Here is a 17,139-nt window from a genome sequence, read left to right as displayed (position 1 = left end):
TTATTTTACAGATCGCAAAATATAATCCGCAATTCAAGACGTGGCCTAACCATAGAATGGCAACTTTGTTCATCGAACATAGACCATCATCGCCCTTATCGTTGTTCAAGAGAAGTTCTCTAACGCCGACAACCCCTCTCCACGATAACGACCTCGACGTACCACGTGGCACGCTACTATGTACTTCGACGGTGGTCGCACTCGCGTGCTGTATACCGGTTCCAGCGCATCGCGGCCGTGTCACGTCGCACGCGATGCGTCGCATCCCCGGGACATGAATCACACGGTAAATAAACTACAAGTGCAACGAAAAACTGTGATGATATCTCGCTTTTCTTGAGAATTTATATCAATAAAATATATAAACACGAAACAAATTCTATATTACACGCTCAAGACCCAACTAAAAAGTTACACGAAACTTGAATTTTTTTTTTTTTTTTATCTCTTTAAATTGTGAATATTTTATAAATTCGTAGACGGTGTAAAATTTTCAATTATTCGATTAGGATTGATTGGTTTTGCAATACAATGTGACAATCCGAGGATGAATGGGAAAAAATAAACAAGAGGCCGATGCGTCTCTTCTCTATGGGAGCGCAACAGTGCGTACACGTTAAACTGCGTTCATCAACTGCACTTGTGCGCGTGATCTTCCCCGCAGAAAATCATCGATGAAAGAACAATGAACGGACGTAGCGAACTATTCTGGAATTCTGACTGTCCAGTAAGTACTTTTTAATTATGATCGCACACAGAATATATATATATATATCGTGTAAAGATGTCTCTCTTCTCTTTGTCAAGGCACAATATTATGTAATATCATTATCTTATTCGTGTGCCATTGACAGTCTATTCACAGTTGGTGAAAGATACAATTGTTAATTAAAAAACAAAATACATAATCTGGATAGTTGATTTTACCTATTGTTTGGTGGTTCAAAATACAAATGTTAATTGCTGCTTTTGTAATTAACAGTTCCACGTATCTTGACGAATGTCGGGATACGCAACTAAATTATCAAATGTACCGATAAGTTAAGTAAAAGAACCGTCTTTTTACAAACACCTGCATCACCGAGTGTTAGAGAAGAGGATCGTTGATTTCCTCACGCGCGCTATTTTTTTCTTTTTTTTTTCGACTGGAGATAGATATTGTCGATATCCGTGAGAAGAAGAGTGTCGATGACCCTTGTATACCCGGACATAGATATTGCATACGAAACATACGTTCGCAATGAAGATCTATCTATAGACGTAGCATTCAATCACATCGCCGCATACACAAAAACATTACTGACGTAGTCACAACAAAGACCGCCCAGAAATTATGCACATTGAGCTTCGTCATTGGTCAATTATAGCTAATCTCTAATAAAATGACTTAGATTTATTTAGATTGATAATAATTGTTTCCGCGCGTTAAATCAAATTATACGATCCTTTGTTTTTCGAATCAGAAATCAATTGATTGTATCGATGTGTGTTAACGTAATAGAATACGATAAAGACCGTTTAAATGGTTCAATTAAAATTTTCAATTTGTCAGGAAGAGAGAGATTAATTTTCTATATATATATAATATACGCATCATACTTCATATACCTATCTGTTTTTACGCAAACAACAAAAACACGTATACACATAACAAAAAAAGATACTCGTGCATCGAAGATGCTAGATAATAAGATTATACTATGTACTTTACTTAAACGGACTACGCAGAACTACGAAGAGGATACCGTAAGTGGACCGGTAAATTATGAAAGACCCTGTTTCTTTTTCCTCGAAAGGGTTTTGCTGGTTATATCTCACACTAATGTTGTCTCTGTAAAGGGTGCACGTATAGCATTCATTTCCTTCGTATAGATGAAGCGCTCAAATGTTTCTCGCACTTCGACATTTAAAAGCATGGAAATTAAATTTAAAAATTAAATATTTTTTTCGTATCACACAATATCGCGACACGTTCTTCAATTTGTTATAAATTCTCGCAAACGAAGTTTTTTCATGTACGTACGAGAAACTTGTTAAAAAATAAATTTGAAAAAAATTAAATTTTATTGATATATATATTGTCTATACTTTTTAATGATGTATTTACTTTTTGAAGGATTGATGTTCGAAAGACCAAATAAATACAATCTGCGATGCAAAAGTATCGGGAACGTCATGTATCTTTATAGGAGAAGAGTTGTAAAATCAAAAAAGAAGACAATGTGTGCCAAGTTTTACAATGACACAGATCACGACTGTTATGTTTGCGCTTACATTTCAATGTGTGAATCTGTATGTAAATCTAATCTGGTGTTAGATACTACGCTAATCGCTCATTCTTTCATTCGAGAGTCTCACTTTTCTTCTCCACAAATACCCGAGTGTTTTGTGAGTGTTTATGAAATTAAATCCTGTGGGATATAAATAAATAATTTTTTGTTTTCGGTTTGCATCGAAAAGAAAAACAAGTGTTTTCGTCAAGAATGCTGCACAAACGACACAAACGAAAAAAAAAAAAAAAAAAAGAAAAAGTCGCGCAAGTGTGATCGACTTCCTTGTCCCTTCCCCTTTGTTTTTCTGTTTGCGCTGGAGGAGGATGCGCTAGGATGCACACCAGCCGACACAGCCAGCCAATTGAAATACGCCTGGTCGTGCCGAAGGACTCCCGAAAGGGAGCAACCAGCTGCTACGCGTGTGGTGTTAAATAAAGAGGGGAGAACATACGCACACACACACACACACACAAACATGTGTGCGATCCGCTATCATTCCGCCGGCCGGCTTGCTTCATGACAGTTCGCATCATAGTTTCCATGACACGTGAGAGATATCGCGTCACTTGAGGGTGTCAAACCCTGGGGTCGGCATGTTAAACAAAAAAGAAAACGATTGTTCAAAACAGACAATTTCGACGTTTCTTAATAAAATACTATAAACGAAAAAAAGGAGAAGAAGAAATTTCAATAATTTTGACAATGTGAATTGTTACGTCATTACAACTTGAAAGGTTTTCAAAGTTTTTTTTTTAGTGGAAACATTTTTAAATTTGAATGTAAATGTGGACCAAGAGAGAGAGAGAGAAAAAAAAAGAAACAGAAGAAAAAAACGTGATACTGTGTTTTTTAAAAAAAAACGAACATCCATAAAAGGAAAAGAGACAAAAAATACGAGGATTTACATTGTCGGTCTTCTTCGTCGTCTCGTTGCGAGATTGGCGATCTCCAATGAGTGGTTGACGATAACGTATAACTCTTGCTGCAGTGGTACAGTAATGTAAACATATCATTTGTGAGATATATTCATTCATCGATTTGACAGAAAGTGCTAATAAGTGAGCTTCGTGGTCGAGCAAAAAAGTGCTATTAATTTTTTTTGTTTGTTTTAATTTTGTACATATAAAAATTACATTGATATAATTTTCACACACACACACACACACACTTCAAATATTACAACTTTGCTCAAACAATTGCTGTTCCGTTACAATAGTGCTCGTTTAATCGGATATGTCGATGCAAAAAGTAATTAGAGCATTTGTGCTTCTTCTTATTAAAGTCGGGATGATATCGATCAAGTATAGTTTAGTTTCTTCGATTATACGGTATGTGTTGAACATTTTCTTTTAATTATTCTAAACAAATTTTAACACAATTTTTTTTTTTAATTTAGTGTCATATGGAAATATGGAAATATGTAAATACAAGCAAAGAAATATGGTAATTATTTGCATAAAGTCAACCCCTTCGAAAGTCAATGATCTTGACATATGTTATACATGACATATGTTGTAGCAGAACCTGCGCGGAAACTATACAAACAATGACATCCAAACAGCGACACTTTAACAAATTGATAGATCTGTTAATTTATCGATTTTGATAGTATCAATAGAACTATTGACAAAACGTATGCCTGATCTTACAGATGGTCCCTAATCTGTTGTGATATTTAAATTTGCAGCCAATTGTGTATATATAAAGTTTTGAAATATTAGTTCTTTTTTTTTTTTTTAAAGTCGGGAGAAAGACTTACGAGCTCGTTTTAATAATTTGTGTCGCCATTAATTTCACTTAAACATTTATTATCATTCAACAATTACAATTCCACCAAATAATTACACTTTTTTTTACATAACGCGTGCACATGTCGCGACAACGAAAGTTTTTAATGCAGACACTTTTTTTTCAATTTTTAATTGCTTTGAAGCAGAAACAGAAGTTCGCTTTCAACTTCTTCTTTTGACCGTAATTTTCGCGCAAAACAAAAAAAAAAAAAAACGAAGAAGTGCGTACGTGCGTTTGACAAGATGAGAAAAAAAGAAAAAATAAGACGAGGTGGCGTGCATCGCGTGCGAAATGTAATTTCTTTTTTTTTCGTACGTTCGCCTACCTATCGTACATACATTTGACACACACAATGCGTACGACGAACAATCGATAAGAATCGATAAATGAGACTTCTATCAAAAAAAAAAAAAAAAAAAAAAAAAAAAAAAAAACACAATGTAGAATGACATGTAGCGCACGAAGCTTTGCAATTATTACCTTCCCTTTGCGTTCCCCTCATACATATGTATTATTTGCATCGCGAGACTTTGTTCAACTTCATCGACCAAACCTACTAAAGTATACCGTTGTCTCTCTTTAATACTTAATTGCCCTTCTTTCTCTTCTCCCCCTGCGCTTATTCTATTACAGCACGCGTGACCTGCGTGTGAAAAGGCGGAAAACATCGGCTTGTTTGAAAATATTTTGAAATTATTAATTAGAAATACGCATTACAATACACATAGAATAAACATTTAATAGTCAATTATATTGGAAAAATAAATAAGACCAAGCGCCGAATGTGCGCGCGAAATATTTTATTTTAAGTGCAAATTAAAATCACGTAAATAATTTGAATTAAATTCAATTCGATAATCTTTTCTTTTTAAATTCACAAGAAGGTATGTGTGTGTGTCTGTGTGTACGTAAAAAAGATTGTTTCTATATACGGAATACAAACATTCGATATAGAGATTTCGAATTGAATTCAATTCGAATTATAAATGTGTTGTTAATTTTTTATTTTAAAAAAATATATATATATTTTGCACATACATTTAGCGCGTAGCTCTGACTAGTCTTATTGTTTTTTTTTTTTTTTTTTTTTTTTAATAGAAAAGCCGTGTACGATCTGTACAATTTGCGTATATATATTTTTTTTAAATCAGCATAAAGATAATTAAAGAAAGTCGATCGGAGTACGTATCTAATATCTTCAACCTGATTAAGATATAAATCCGCTTAATTGGATCGTAGATTTTTATAGATCGCGTGGAGAGCAATAATAGATTTATTGACTTTACATGTGCGTCGTGTATTTTGTCACAAACGTTCTTCTTGTAAGAAGTAGTCGCGCGTGTTGGACACTTGTAGTAGATGTTGATCTATTGAATCTATTTGGATCTAGTTGATAGATCTCTCACACCTGTGTGTACACTGAATTCAATACGATACGGATGTCGTAAGAAAGAAGGTGATCATCGGGCTCTAAGGAAGATTTTGGACAAAGTTTCTAGCTTAAGATCGCCGAAGAAAAGAATGCGTTCGCACGATCGGAGCCCGAATGTTCCGCTGAAGCTGCGGAAAACGAAGTTGTTACTGTCGAGAACGAGCCAGTCACCGTCCCGTAGATCCAAAGCCGCATCAACATCCTGTGACAAAAGATCCTGTAACAAAGAGAGAAATTCATCGGGCGGACGACGTTCCGCCGCAATCGATCCAAACGATTCCGATGTCATTACCTGCTGCGACATCGACGAGCTCTTCTGCGAGAACAGCAATGTGAGCGACGAGAAAACAATCTGTCCGCGAATTTCGAGCTCGACTTATGAAGCCGATGTCGACGGCGAGATGACCTTCTCGTCGAGAACAGGCGCGTCAATAGAGCGGAAAGACACCCCCATTCTAGTAGATCTGACTAACGAGGAGTCGAAGCAAGTCACTTGGAAGCAGACTGTTTTGAAGCAATTCGGAGAAGATGAAGAGAGCTCGGAGTCGGGTGAGAATGTTGTGATGCCGAAAGCAGTAGTATCGTCACGAGACTTGTCACTTTGTAACGCAGGCGGGACGATGCCGGGGCAATTAAGACGATATTGAGATTAATCATTCATATAAAATAAACAATTCCATACCGTCTATAATTGAGCAGTTTTATATATAATAAATAAATATATGTATATATGTTACGTGGTTAAATTTTAGTTTTCGAATGTAAAATATCTCGTTAATTCTTTTCCCAGAATCCCGCATCATGATAGCCGACAGTTCTAGCAGATTGCAACGTGCCGGGACTGGCAACAGTATGGCAACCGCTCTGAGAGATCGCGGTCCTTGCGTGATACCGGTCCAGCCAAATCGTTCGCTGCCGATCCGACCGGCGCCGCCGATGCCAACGAGATCGGCATCGATCGTGACGTCGCAGAAGACACGCTCGCCAATGCTCAGACTGTCTAAATCCGTGAATGTGAATGTGATTGAGATGCAATCAAACGCATCACCGATCAGTTCGTTGTCAAACGATCTGAACAAATTCTCGTTCAGTCAACAAGATGGAAAAAGTGACAAAATGATGCGCGCAAGCGAATTCATCGATCACTCGGATTACAATCAAGATATGACGCAGGTAGAGAGAGAGAGAGAGAGAGTGAATTTAAAAATCGAACATTTTAAAAAAATGCGATTGTCTTAAAACTGATATACACGATCTTTTTTTTTATCTCCGTTTCTCGTGTAATTTTGTTACGTTTTAACTTTTTGTTAGAAGAATAATTTCGCGCAAATTGCAGATTACAAAAGAGACTGGTAGTGCTAAGAGAAAGAAAGACGACGAAGATCGAAACGAGAGAGATATTGGTAAAGAAACGAAGAAACGAAAGAAATCTTACGAAACGGAAGCCATGCGCGACGAGCGTTCGAAATCTATTTCGAAGGATTATTCGAAAACTTGTTCGACCAATTGGCCCGATAAAGGAAAAAAGAAACCGCAGCAGCACGTGATGGTGAGACTGTGGGATAACAAAAATTATTCGTCGACTATTGTAGTATCGACTACGGAATCGGAAGTAAAAAAGACAAACGAGATTTGCAAAATTGTACCGCCGTTAAGACTGAAGAAAGTTATGCGCGAAGGTATGAATTTCTATATTTACAATATGCTCTATATCGTCATATGTCTAATATGCTAAAATTAGATGATGATTTGCAAGTAGTGATTCATTTTTAATTTTTTTATAAAATATTCAAATTATTATTACATATATCACTCCGTGTGTGTATTACTCTTTGTTTATCTCTAATATTGCTTGTATTACTATTTTTCATTTGTCTAAAATTATCTTCAGCAAATACTACCGATGATCACAGCAAAGTTAAGGTGAACACCGAGTCAGAAAATGAGTCGAATTACCGTATCGTCACCGGTGCCACGCCTCGTCCGGAATCTCCGTCCGAATACTCCGCGAATACTTTCTGGAGTAACGTGAACCTAACGAGCAAAAAACCCGATCCGTCGGTAAACAACATACGAGACAAAAGTTGGCGTTCCTCGGCGAAGAGCGACGGCTATAAGATCAAGTATCGTCGCAATCGGTTACGTCAGAAGCTACGAGAGTTGCGTGCAAAAGCACTCGATCTGTCACGCGAGATGGCTGCCGACACCAATCCGCAACAAAGGTAAGATAATGAAACGGAAAGAGAGACGCTATCACAAAAATTTTAGACGGTCGATGTTGCACGCAATTGTGAATTGAACATATATTACAAAATATTATTATGGTGGTACATTAAGAAATTTATAAGAGAATCGTGTAAGAAGCAAATATTAAAAAAAAAAAAAAAGATTATGTTTGATTTGTGTGTTTGTTTTGTATTTTAATAATGCAGCACCAGGCTACGTCAGATGATGAACTGTTATGAGAAACAGATTGAGAACATCTCTAAATTGTTGTGCAAACTATCCGCCTCTATATCACCCAACGACAATATCGTTGATCTTGATTACGAGAAGCCGGATAAACTCACACCGATAGAAAACACTGCTGATGACGAAGTTGAACAGGTAAATGGCGGTGATATAAAAAACGATTTTAAAACTCTATTCAAGCATTTTTTATCTGACATTACGTAATTTATATCGAAAAGGTAAACGGAATATCGACAAGTAGCGTTTCTCCGTCGCCTTCTCCGGAACCGCCCAAATTGTCGCCGCGTTCTCCGATTGACTCTGAGAAAAGTAAATCGCCCGACACATTGAGAGACAGTCCACCCATATTGCCTAGAGTTTACATTGCGATACAGTCGTCTACTGTAGAATGTCTGAAGCAAAATACGGACACTGTTAAGAGTTGGCACAAGAGTGACAACTCATCAGTTTCACAAGAGAAAGAGGAGATCAAATTGAATGACACAAATCAAACAATTCACAACAGCACCGTGACAGTAGCACCAGCTATATCTTCAGTCTCGTCGTCGGAGTTTGAAAGTCCCGGAAGCAACACGGATTGGGACGGAGAAGTGGATCGGTTGGAGTTGAAGAATTCGAAAATCGAAGAAAACATATCGGAAGACGTCAAAACGTTTCACGACAAACAAGAACGTCAATGTGAAGCGAGTCCGTCAATCTCGGACAATTTTCTGGATTCAACAATGGTTATCGAAATGACGAAAACTGACGTGACGAACACAACGGAAGAGTCCGTCGTTAAAGAGAATTCCGACAAAATATTGCAAAATGCTGAAGCATTCACGAGTAAACAAGTCACTTGCAAAAAACTGGAGCTGAAACATATTGAAGAATCCAGCGAGACTTTATCGTCCAGTTTGTCGATCGTTGAGGGAACTAGAAAAGTATATGATACTGAATATGAAAGCTATGATTCGGAAGAAAGGATCGGCAACGAAAATACTGCAGTTGCGAATAGGAATACTGCTGTGCAGGAGGCAACGACGACGGTTAGGCAACTTCAAGCACCCGCGGCCAACGTGACTAACATCTTACAGCTGCAGTCGAATTATTACGGCTCGCCCGTCGCTCAGGACAATATTGTCTTCACGGATGTTGCACAAAACTCAAAAGACGGACGGAAGGTGAATAAATATACAAAAACCTACACAGTGTTTGTTTCAAATGATTATTAAGAATGTTGTACCAAATATTTCATTAAGCTTTTGAATATAACAAAAACGATCTATCATTCTTACTGAATCAAATATACAATATTTAAACATTTTGCCACGCTTTGCAGGTTACATCAAGTATGAATCAGCCTGCGACTTTAGATCCAACAGTGCCCATAAGATTCACCCCATCGGGATCTGCCGTTAGCAATTCAAATCAGCAATGTATTGTGTGAGAGTCTAATTATACCGTTAACATACACACAATTTTTCTACATAAATATGTATTTTAATGGATACATTAAAAAAATTTAAATATGATAAATTTTTAGATACGCTGAGTATATTTCTTTCTCACTTGAGTATTGACGAATAATGATTTAACTCACGGGTTTTTTTTTTTTTTCTAGCCTGCCTAATAGTTGCAGTAGCAAAGTCGTTCAAGAAAACAGCAGTCAGCAAAACGACGGAAGTCGCATCATGACGGAGCAATTTCCTACATTAGGCAATTGGGTAGCGCGAATGTCGAGAGAAAAGAAACAGACAACCAAGTCGAAATCTAAATTGCAATCCGGGGTAACTTTGCCAACTACGTCGATTGCGGAGACCGTGAGTATATTATCCAGTGCATTCAACGATAAAAGTTTACTATGTGAAAATTATTAATTATATAATAAATTAACGATCGGATATTAAAACAACTATTTAATTGAATATTTAAACATCTATTCTCTAATTCTAGTTTCTTTTTTAATAATAAATCACTGATAAAGTATATTTTTTTTTGTGCACAGGTTTCCGGTCTTGAGACCCAGAAAAACCGTGAGAATGCACCAAATAATGCAACTCGAAACAATATAGTCAACGTAGCACCGCAGTGGAATACAGAAAGATGGCAGCGTCAGCAACATCAGCAGTGTCAACAGCAATTGTACGCGGCAACGTCATCAGCCGCACCATCAGTGAGACCAGGGATTTGTCCGCCTATCTCGGTTACTCAGTTCTATCCACCTAATTACGCAGTAAGCACTATATTGAATAACTTTCAGTGATTGTAATCGAATTATTCATTCATTTTTAATTAATATTATAGATCGATCCTTACGGAAGCGCAGCTTTTGGTTACCACTCCGCGATGTGTTCTTATGACAATTATTCCTATCATTCTCGTCTACATGGCGCTGCACCATCGTTGAGCGGATATCAAATAGGTCCGCTGCAGGACTCGCACACTTCGCTCCGCCAAATGTCACACATCGATAAGCGTTTTCCTGCGAATCTGTTGGACACGAGGACTCGCCATTTTGCCAAAGATCTTCTTAAGTATCCTGGTGCTTTATCAACGAGCAATTATCAACACGCTGCTAATAGTTTGGATTACGACCGACTGAGAACGACAACAGCAGCTGCGACGCAGAATGGTTCCGCTCCCCCGGCTTGTCTGCCACCGCTGTTGCTGCCACCACCACCGCCATTGATAGCTCCTGCACAACAAACACTCGCACGCACTTCTTTAGCCGGTTATCCGACAAGTGGCAGCCAATGCAGCAGAAATAGAATAATCCCGGATGTAGTCGCTGCGGCAGCGGCAGCTGCTGTAGTCGCGGCGGCTTCCTTCGGGCGGCAACAAGGTTCTTTACCACCGTACGGAAGAACCGACACAGGAATAGTGTCCGGCGATATCGGCGGTGTTATAAACAAAGAATCCTTGCTTATGGCAAATAGAACAAATGTGAATCGCGAACGATTGTCGCAAGAGCATGTGCAGAGCGTCAATGGTGTCAACGTGGAATCGCGGCTGAACAATAACGGTTATCATCAACTGCAGAATTTGATTCTTGATACATTACCTTACGTGAAGACTGACAACTATTCTCAGCCACCTGCTATTTTCGCTGACAACGCTCAAGAGACCGTGTCTTCGGCATCCACGTCGACGTACAAATCCACTCCAATTCTAGCGCCCGGCAACTCGTTGGCCACTAAGGAATCTACAAGAAAAGAGAGTCGTAACTGCGAAACGCCGCATTTAGGTAAAGTTAGCCGAACGTTAGAAACGACAAATAATTTAGAATGTTCGAATTGCGGTTTGGCTGGTTCCATGTTCAAGTGTCTGGGTTGCGAAGCGGCTTTCTACTGTGACGAGAGGTGCCAAACGCGTCATTGGAACATTCACGTAGAAAAATGTCCTAAGAGAATGCCTAAATTGAAAAAACTTATCTGAGAATTATTGAAAGAATTACAAGAACTCTTTAGATAGAAAAGTCTAAGGACTTTAATAACCAATATTTTTGTTGATTTTATTGCATATATTTATTGCATATGCAAACAAAATAAAGGACCGAAAAGCCGTTCTAGATTACTATATATGTACTGTTCTAGTCAATATAGTCTAAATTGTAACAAATGTGCAAGTTCCATCTTGCAGTCCTATCAGATTTATACTACAAATGTGATAAAAGTGTGCCTGATCGTTGAGATAAAATGCTTACTATAATTTTATTTTCGTGTCTAGTATTCTGCTTTAAATATTGTGAGAGAGATAAAATCTCCGGAATATTTATTATTATATTTGTTTTTATTAAGCGCACGCGTACGTAAATGACGCATTTATTGTGCAATAACAATAAATTTTTTGTCAGTGCTTGTTTCGATATTACTGTGTTATAAAATATATGTTACAAAATGTGCTACCTCTCATGTACCTTATGGATAATCATAGTGATCACTCACACACACATATAATTGGATTTGTTAACACATTGTTGAATCAATTGAGAAGAGTGGAAAAGCCAAGACGAAGAGAAATCCATTGTGACTAACAAAATTAAATAACTTCTACAGTACAATAATTAAACTTCTATTTAAATTTTGAAAACTAAAAAGTAGGCTTACAGAATTAGGTGAAAAATATCGGTAAAATATCATAAACATATCATTGTTTATCTTGTCGGATGGTATTTTTGAGCTATATGATGTCATTGAAGAAATCAAAATAAGTTAATAATAAAGTGATTTTAGTGCACATAAGAACGACGTTAGGTTCTTTTTGGTCTTCTCACTCTTCCTAATTGACAGAAAAAAAAAAAATGTTATTAACATTACTAATTTAATACATCAATACATTATAAATCAAGCGTTATATTCCAACAGGAGACTTTGCAATAAGTTTTATACTTTTAAATAAAATTTTTATGTAGTTTGTGTAAAAGTATTCTATAAGAGATGTGAGATATATGCAATAATTCTTAGATATTGTAAATCATATTTATTAATGTGTCCAAATCTAGCATAAAATTAACTTCAAGAATATGTTGCATATCTTTTTAAAGATAACATTCAATATGTTTGTTTTAGTTATTTTGAGTTATATATATTTGTTTTTTTTTTTTTTATATTTTTATAACAATTTGTAATTGTAAAGGAATTGCACCGTGGAATTGTTTAGATGGATACGTAAATAGATGGGAAATAAAAATTAACATAATGATTGTTTAAATATATATGTAAAACATACACCTGAAAAAATATACATTCTATAAGATTAAAAATATCAACACCATCAAAACTATTTTTATCTGCCTATAAACACAAACAGTATATTTCGAATGTTGCTCTACATGAGCAAAAATTAAAGCTTAACACCGAATTGCTGTGTTGAATCAGCTTTAGCTAATTTATTTAAATATTTATGAGCGTTTTCATAATGAGGACTTGTTTCTCTAGCAATTCTTTCCATCCACGCAGTTAAATGCGGTCTTTCTTTTTTTGGATCATATCCAGCTAGACCTACAAAATGAAACAAGTTTCTATTAATTAAATCAACTATGTAAAACGCTGCATATTATTTTCAGATATTTTATATATAATAATAATAATAACACAATAATAATGATAATAATAATAACGATGATGATAACAACAAAAATAATAATAACAATAATAATATAAACTCACGTGTTTGTTCCAATTCACAAACACCAAATATATCAGCCACACTAATTGTATTTCCTACTAAATATGGTTTGTCTTTTAACCATATCGTTTCGATAATATCGAGGCAATCGTTCATACGTTTTTCGGCTTCAGCTACTTTTTCCGGTTTAGGCGGTGTGCCCCGCATTAGCGGATTAAGAAACTAGATAGTAAATAAACAAAATAGTTCATATATCTCAAGATTTCTTCAATAAAAGAGGATAATTGTTACTTTGTTCAAAAGTCTTATTTTTTTATATAAGCTCAAAGTTAGTTAATATTTTAAATGACTCCTAGCGCTTCAAATATTTTACTTCGAACTATTCGATCAACGTAATCATACCATTTGTCTAATATTTTTCTAAGCTTGTTTTAGTTTTTATACATGTGTAGAATGTAGTAATTACGTATGACTTAAGCGAAAAGATTTTATAAAAGTAATGAAAATTATGGAACAAATTATAGAAAATTGTGGACAAAAATTATCTTGCGTAAAACGAAACTATCTTGTGTAAAAGAAATGTCTCGCCTTTGTCAAAAAATATGTTGCGCAAAAAAGTCTTGTGTTAAGATGTTGCCACTCGAGATATTCGTCAACTTTTGCCTGATGCTTTGAATCTTGTGGATACCATTTATCGTCTACTTTAAATTCTCTGCATATATAACGCACAATTGCTACACTAAAATATTAATAAAAACAAACAAAAGAAAATTAAACATATTAAATAAATGTTTGAAATATATAAACGTATTTAAAAAAAATGTTATGTGCTTGTTAAAAAATAAGTTTATTTAAAAAGTATATAATACCTTTCAATAAGTTTAAAGCCATTATGCTCTATAACAGGAACTTTCTTGAATGAATTGATTGCTTCAAATTTTGGAGTATATTGTTCCAATTTTGTTAAATTTACAATTTGTTCTTCAAATGGTATATTACACATTTTGAAAAATATGTACAATGCTCTTGAAGGTTGTGAGAACAAATCATAATATAATTTTAGAGTCATTGTTTGAGAGAAATATAAATAATCTAAAAAAATATAGAAAATAATAAAAAAAACTTAAAGTATATGAGATGTTCTTACAAAAAATAACATAGGAAAAATTATATATAAATGTTTTATAATACATAAGCAAACATATCTGATAGATATCTATGAATATTGCAATATTCAGAGAAAGAACTATTATCAAAAGATCTTTGACAAAAATGTATAAAAGCGTATTGAATATTGTATTTGTATATAAATATATATATGTATAATTATTATTACTACTTACGATTACTGTGCGCTTATTATAGTTTCGTTAAGAGAATGACTCGCTCAGACAGTGTTTTGTGAAAAAAAAAACTTAAGTTCAAAGTAAAATGTTGCACACGTTACACAAATGTTATATAAATATACGATTGGTTTTGGTTTTTTCTTTTTTTCTTTTATCTATAATTTTTTATCTAAACTATGTTACAGTAATTGATATTGGACTTTAAACCATATTGTTCTGTTATCTTGTTTTCTTCTTTTACATTCCCTGGTTGCATTTTTACTGTCAGTGTTGCTAACTTGTTCTCAGTCTTCTCTCTGGCAAGACGCAAACGCAATTTACAGGTTTCATAGAGTTGACCAATCACGCTGAACAATTAGCTAATTCGATCACCGCGATTAGTCAATTTCTCAAAGGCCTGTTCTACAATTGCAGTCGTAAGAAATTGATCAATCACAATCGATTATTCTTTTGTGATAAATCTGTGATTAGTCAATTTTTTACGACTTATAGCTTACGACTGTATTGCAGAACAGGCCAAAACACATAGAAACATCATCTAAAGACTGCTAGGGACAACACTTGTATCGTGCCGAAATCAAAGAGGGCAGTAGAGGGCAGTACACAGAAGTTTGCTCGCTCGTTGCGCTGTGTTGTGCGAAGTGTACAAGTTGTGAAACGTTGCAAAGTAATTGTCATGGCTTCGGAACGATATAGTTTTTCGTTGACGACTTTTAGGTAAATATAATAATACTGTTAAAGTTATAATTGCACAAACATGATGTAAATCAATATTCTGAATATGTAATAAAAAAAATAATCGCCGTTAGAAATAAAAAAACAGTAACCTAACCTAACCTAACCCTAACTTTTAAGCCAATGTATACATTTCTTAATGATTTTAAATGAAAAAATTTAGTTATCTTATTGGTTTCTACTGACATTGATGTCTCTCATTGGCGAATGCATAAAGAGCCGCTCCGAAATAAACTTTATTTTAAAAAATATGTGATATTAAACAAAATACATATACATCCAATGACTTGTCAAATTGAATGAAGTACATGTGTTAAACATCTAAGATTGCGGAGAAAAAAAAAAATAAAATTATTAAAAGTATTATAAAACTAGTGATTACGCATATTATATTAAGACTATGTGTTAATTTAGATATTTTATTTCTATTTCACAGTCCGTCAGGCAAATTAGTGCAGATAGAATATGCCTTGGCAGCTGTTGCTGCTGGTGCACCAAGTGTAGGCATCAAGGCATTAAACGGCGTTGTTCTTGCCACAGAGAACAAGCACAAATCTATTCTTTATGATGAACACAGTGTCAGTAAAGTGGAAATGATTACAAAACATATTGGAATGGTTTATAGTGGCATGGGTCCGGATTACAGATTATTGGTGAAAGAAGCAAGAAAAATGGCACAACAATATCTTTTGGTTTATCGAGAACCTATTCCAACAGCGCAACTTGTTCAACGTGTTGCTATGGTTATGCAAGAATATACACAATCCGGGTGAGTTATTATGATTTTGACTAATGTGAATAGATTTGTGGGTTTACAAATATTTTTAAATTAAAAATATCTAAGACGAGTAAGATAGTCAAGTATGACATAATTATAATCAAGTGTTATTTAATTTATAGTGGTGTCAGACCTTTCGGAGTTTCTCTTTTGATCTGCGGTTGGGATAACGACAAACCGTACTTGTTCCAATGCGATCCATCGGGCACATATTTCGCATGGAAGGCAACTGCGATGGGCAAAAATTTCATTAATGGCAAAACATTTCTCGAGAAGAGATACAGCGAAGATTTGGAATTAGATGATGCTGTTCATACCGCTATTCTAACGCTGAAAGAAAGTTTTGAAGGACAAATGACGGCGGACAATATCGAAGTCGGTATTTGCGATGCAAATGGATTTAGAAAGTTGGATCCGTCCAACGTTAAAGATTATCTTGCTAATATCCCATAAGTTTAAGTGTTTTTAAATGTATTATCACAGTAAAACTTCACACAATCCTTATATGGAGTCAAAATATCGGATTCTTGTAATAAATCTTTTTTTGTTTAAAGACAAGTCATTCGTGAAACATCTTTTGAGATAACAAAAGAGTTTTAAGACGTTTTATTATTTTATTATTTACGAAGCTCAATGATCATATAAGTCAGAGAGAAAAAGTGCGCTATTCATTCACAATCATACGCAAACTTATAAGATTCTGTATTTTTACATTTCAAACATCCGGAGATATTTTGCACGTTTTTTTGAGTGTTAAATAATTTAAGTTCAAATATGAATAACTTTTTATTTCTTCTAAGTCGTATACGTGTTTCACCATTCTCATATTTTCGCGATATAGCTTTTATCTTCCTCACAATGATATCACGTGTGATTCGACTACTTTAGTCGCGCCCATTTTAAATCGTCTTTCAATGATGACTAATTGATTCGCTTCGATCGATTCGATATTTCGAAAATATCGCCAAACTATATTTTTTTAAATTGTAGTCATAACGCGTAACTTTCCGATCTCTTTGCGGTTACATTTTAACGCTTCGTACTTCTCATGATTATTGCGGTCTATAAAAGCAAATTCTGTGTGCAATAATCACAAGAGAGTAAAGTGTTAGTTAAAAAAAGGAGCGTGATGACGCAGTTTGAGAAAATGTTTTTTTTTCAAAGAACACAGCAACAAACACTGGTTATTATTGGAACAAATGT

General features: G+C 35.1%; 3 protein-coding genes across 4 annotated transcripts; 2 read left to right on the top strand and 1 right to left on the bottom strand.

Moving 5' to 3' along the window:
* Window positions 1-248: 248 nt before the first annotated feature.
* LOC109853893 lies at window positions 249-12,579 on the top strand. Of its 2 annotated transcripts, XM_020426451.1 has the most exons (11): window positions 249-286; window positions 510-727; window positions 6,287-6,669; window positions 6,833-7,175; window positions 7,388-7,718; window positions 7,929-8,103; window positions 8,187-9,131; window positions 9,290-9,393; window positions 9,572-9,770; window positions 9,956-10,183; window positions 10,255-12,579. In XM_020426451.1, exons 3-11 carry the CDS (start codon window positions 6,298-6,300, stop codon window positions 11,383-11,385), a joined length of 3,828 nt encoding a protein of 1,275 aa, XP_020282040.1. In that variant the 5' UTR covers window positions 249-286; window positions 510-727; window positions 6,287-6,297; the 3' UTR covers window positions 11,386-12,579. The 2 variants fall into 2 exon arrangements, with proteins under 2 accessions (XP_020282040.1, XP_020282039.1); XM_020426450.1 differs by lacking the exons at window positions 249-286; window positions 510-727 and adding an exon at window positions 5,185-6,045.
* Window positions 12,580-12,691: 112 nt separating this feature from the next.
* On the bottom strand, window positions 12,692-14,695 carry LOC109853896 (glutathione S-transferase theta-3-like). Its single transcript, XM_020426453.1, has 5 exons — window positions 14,421-14,695; window positions 13,947-14,169; window positions 13,666-13,816; window positions 13,119-13,299; window positions 12,692-12,950 (listed from the first exon to the last, which is right to left on the bottom strand). Exons 2-5 carry the CDS (start codon window positions 14,144-14,146, stop codon window positions 12,793-12,795), a joined length of 690 nt encoding a protein of 229 aa, XP_020282042.1. The 5' UTR covers window positions 14,147-14,169; window positions 14,421-14,695; the 3' UTR covers window positions 12,692-12,792.
* A 305-nt stretch (window positions 14,696-15,000) lies between these two features.
* On the top strand, window positions 15,001-16,494 carry LOC109853894 (proteasome subunit alpha type-2). Its single transcript, XM_020426452.1, has 3 exons — window positions 15,001-15,140; window positions 15,595-15,927; window positions 16,059-16,494. The coding sequence occupies exons 1-3, from the start codon at window positions 15,100-15,102 to the stop codon at window positions 16,387-16,389; spliced, it is 705 nt and encodes a 234-aa protein (XP_020282041.1). The 5' UTR covers window positions 15,001-15,099; the 3' UTR covers window positions 16,390-16,494.
* The last annotated feature ends 645 nt before the right edge of the window (window positions 16,495-17,139 follow it).

This window comes from Pseudomyrmex gracilis, unplaced genomic scaffold (assembly GCF_002006095.1).
Source record: "Pseudomyrmex gracilis isolate BER0280 unplaced genomic scaffold, ASM200609v1 scaffold_56, whole genome shotgun sequence".
Classification (NCBI taxonomy): domain Eukaryota; kingdom Metazoa; phylum Arthropoda; class Insecta; order Hymenoptera; family Formicidae; genus Pseudomyrmex; species Pseudomyrmex gracilis.
This window is presented reverse-complemented; position numbering and strand designations above follow the sequence as displayed.

Bases quoted from the DNA above. Each gene is read 5' to 3' on its own strand.
- LOC109853893 (XM_020426450.1), top strand. From the start codon at position 5,586: ATGCGTTCGCACGATCGGAGCCCGAATGTTCCGCTGAAGCTGCGGAAA. The intron at 8,104-8,186 runs GTAAATGGCGGT...TATATCGAAAAG, and splicing joins CTGATGACGAAGTTGAACAG to GTAAACGGAATATCGACAAG. The intron at 9,771-9,955 runs GTGAGTATATTA...TTTTGTGCACAG, and splicing joins CTACGTCGATTGCGGAGACC to GTTTCCGGTCTTGAGACCCA.
- LOC109853894 (XM_020426452.1), top strand. From the start codon at position 15,100: ATGGCTTCGGAACGATATAGTTTTTCGTTGACGACTTTTAG. The intron at 15,141-15,594 runs GTAAATATAATA...TCTATTTCACAG, and splicing joins TTTTCGTTGACGACTTTTAG to TCCGTCAGGCAAATTAGTGC. The intron at 15,928-16,058 runs GTGAGTTATTAT...TTTAATTTATAG, and splicing joins CAAGAATATACACAATCCGG to TGGTGTCAGACCTTTCGGAG.
- LOC109853896 (XM_020426453.1), bottom strand. From the start codon at position 14,146: ATGACTCTAAAATTATATTATGATTTGTTCTCACAACCTTCAAGAGCA. The intron at 13,817-13,946 runs GTATTATATACT...TTAATATTTTAG, and splicing joins GGCTTTAAACTTATTGAAAG to TGTAGCAATTGTGCGTTATA. The intron at 12,951-13,118 runs GTGAGTTTATAT...TTCATTTTGTAG, and splicing joins TTGTGAATTGGAACAAACAC to GTCTAGCTGGATATGATCCA.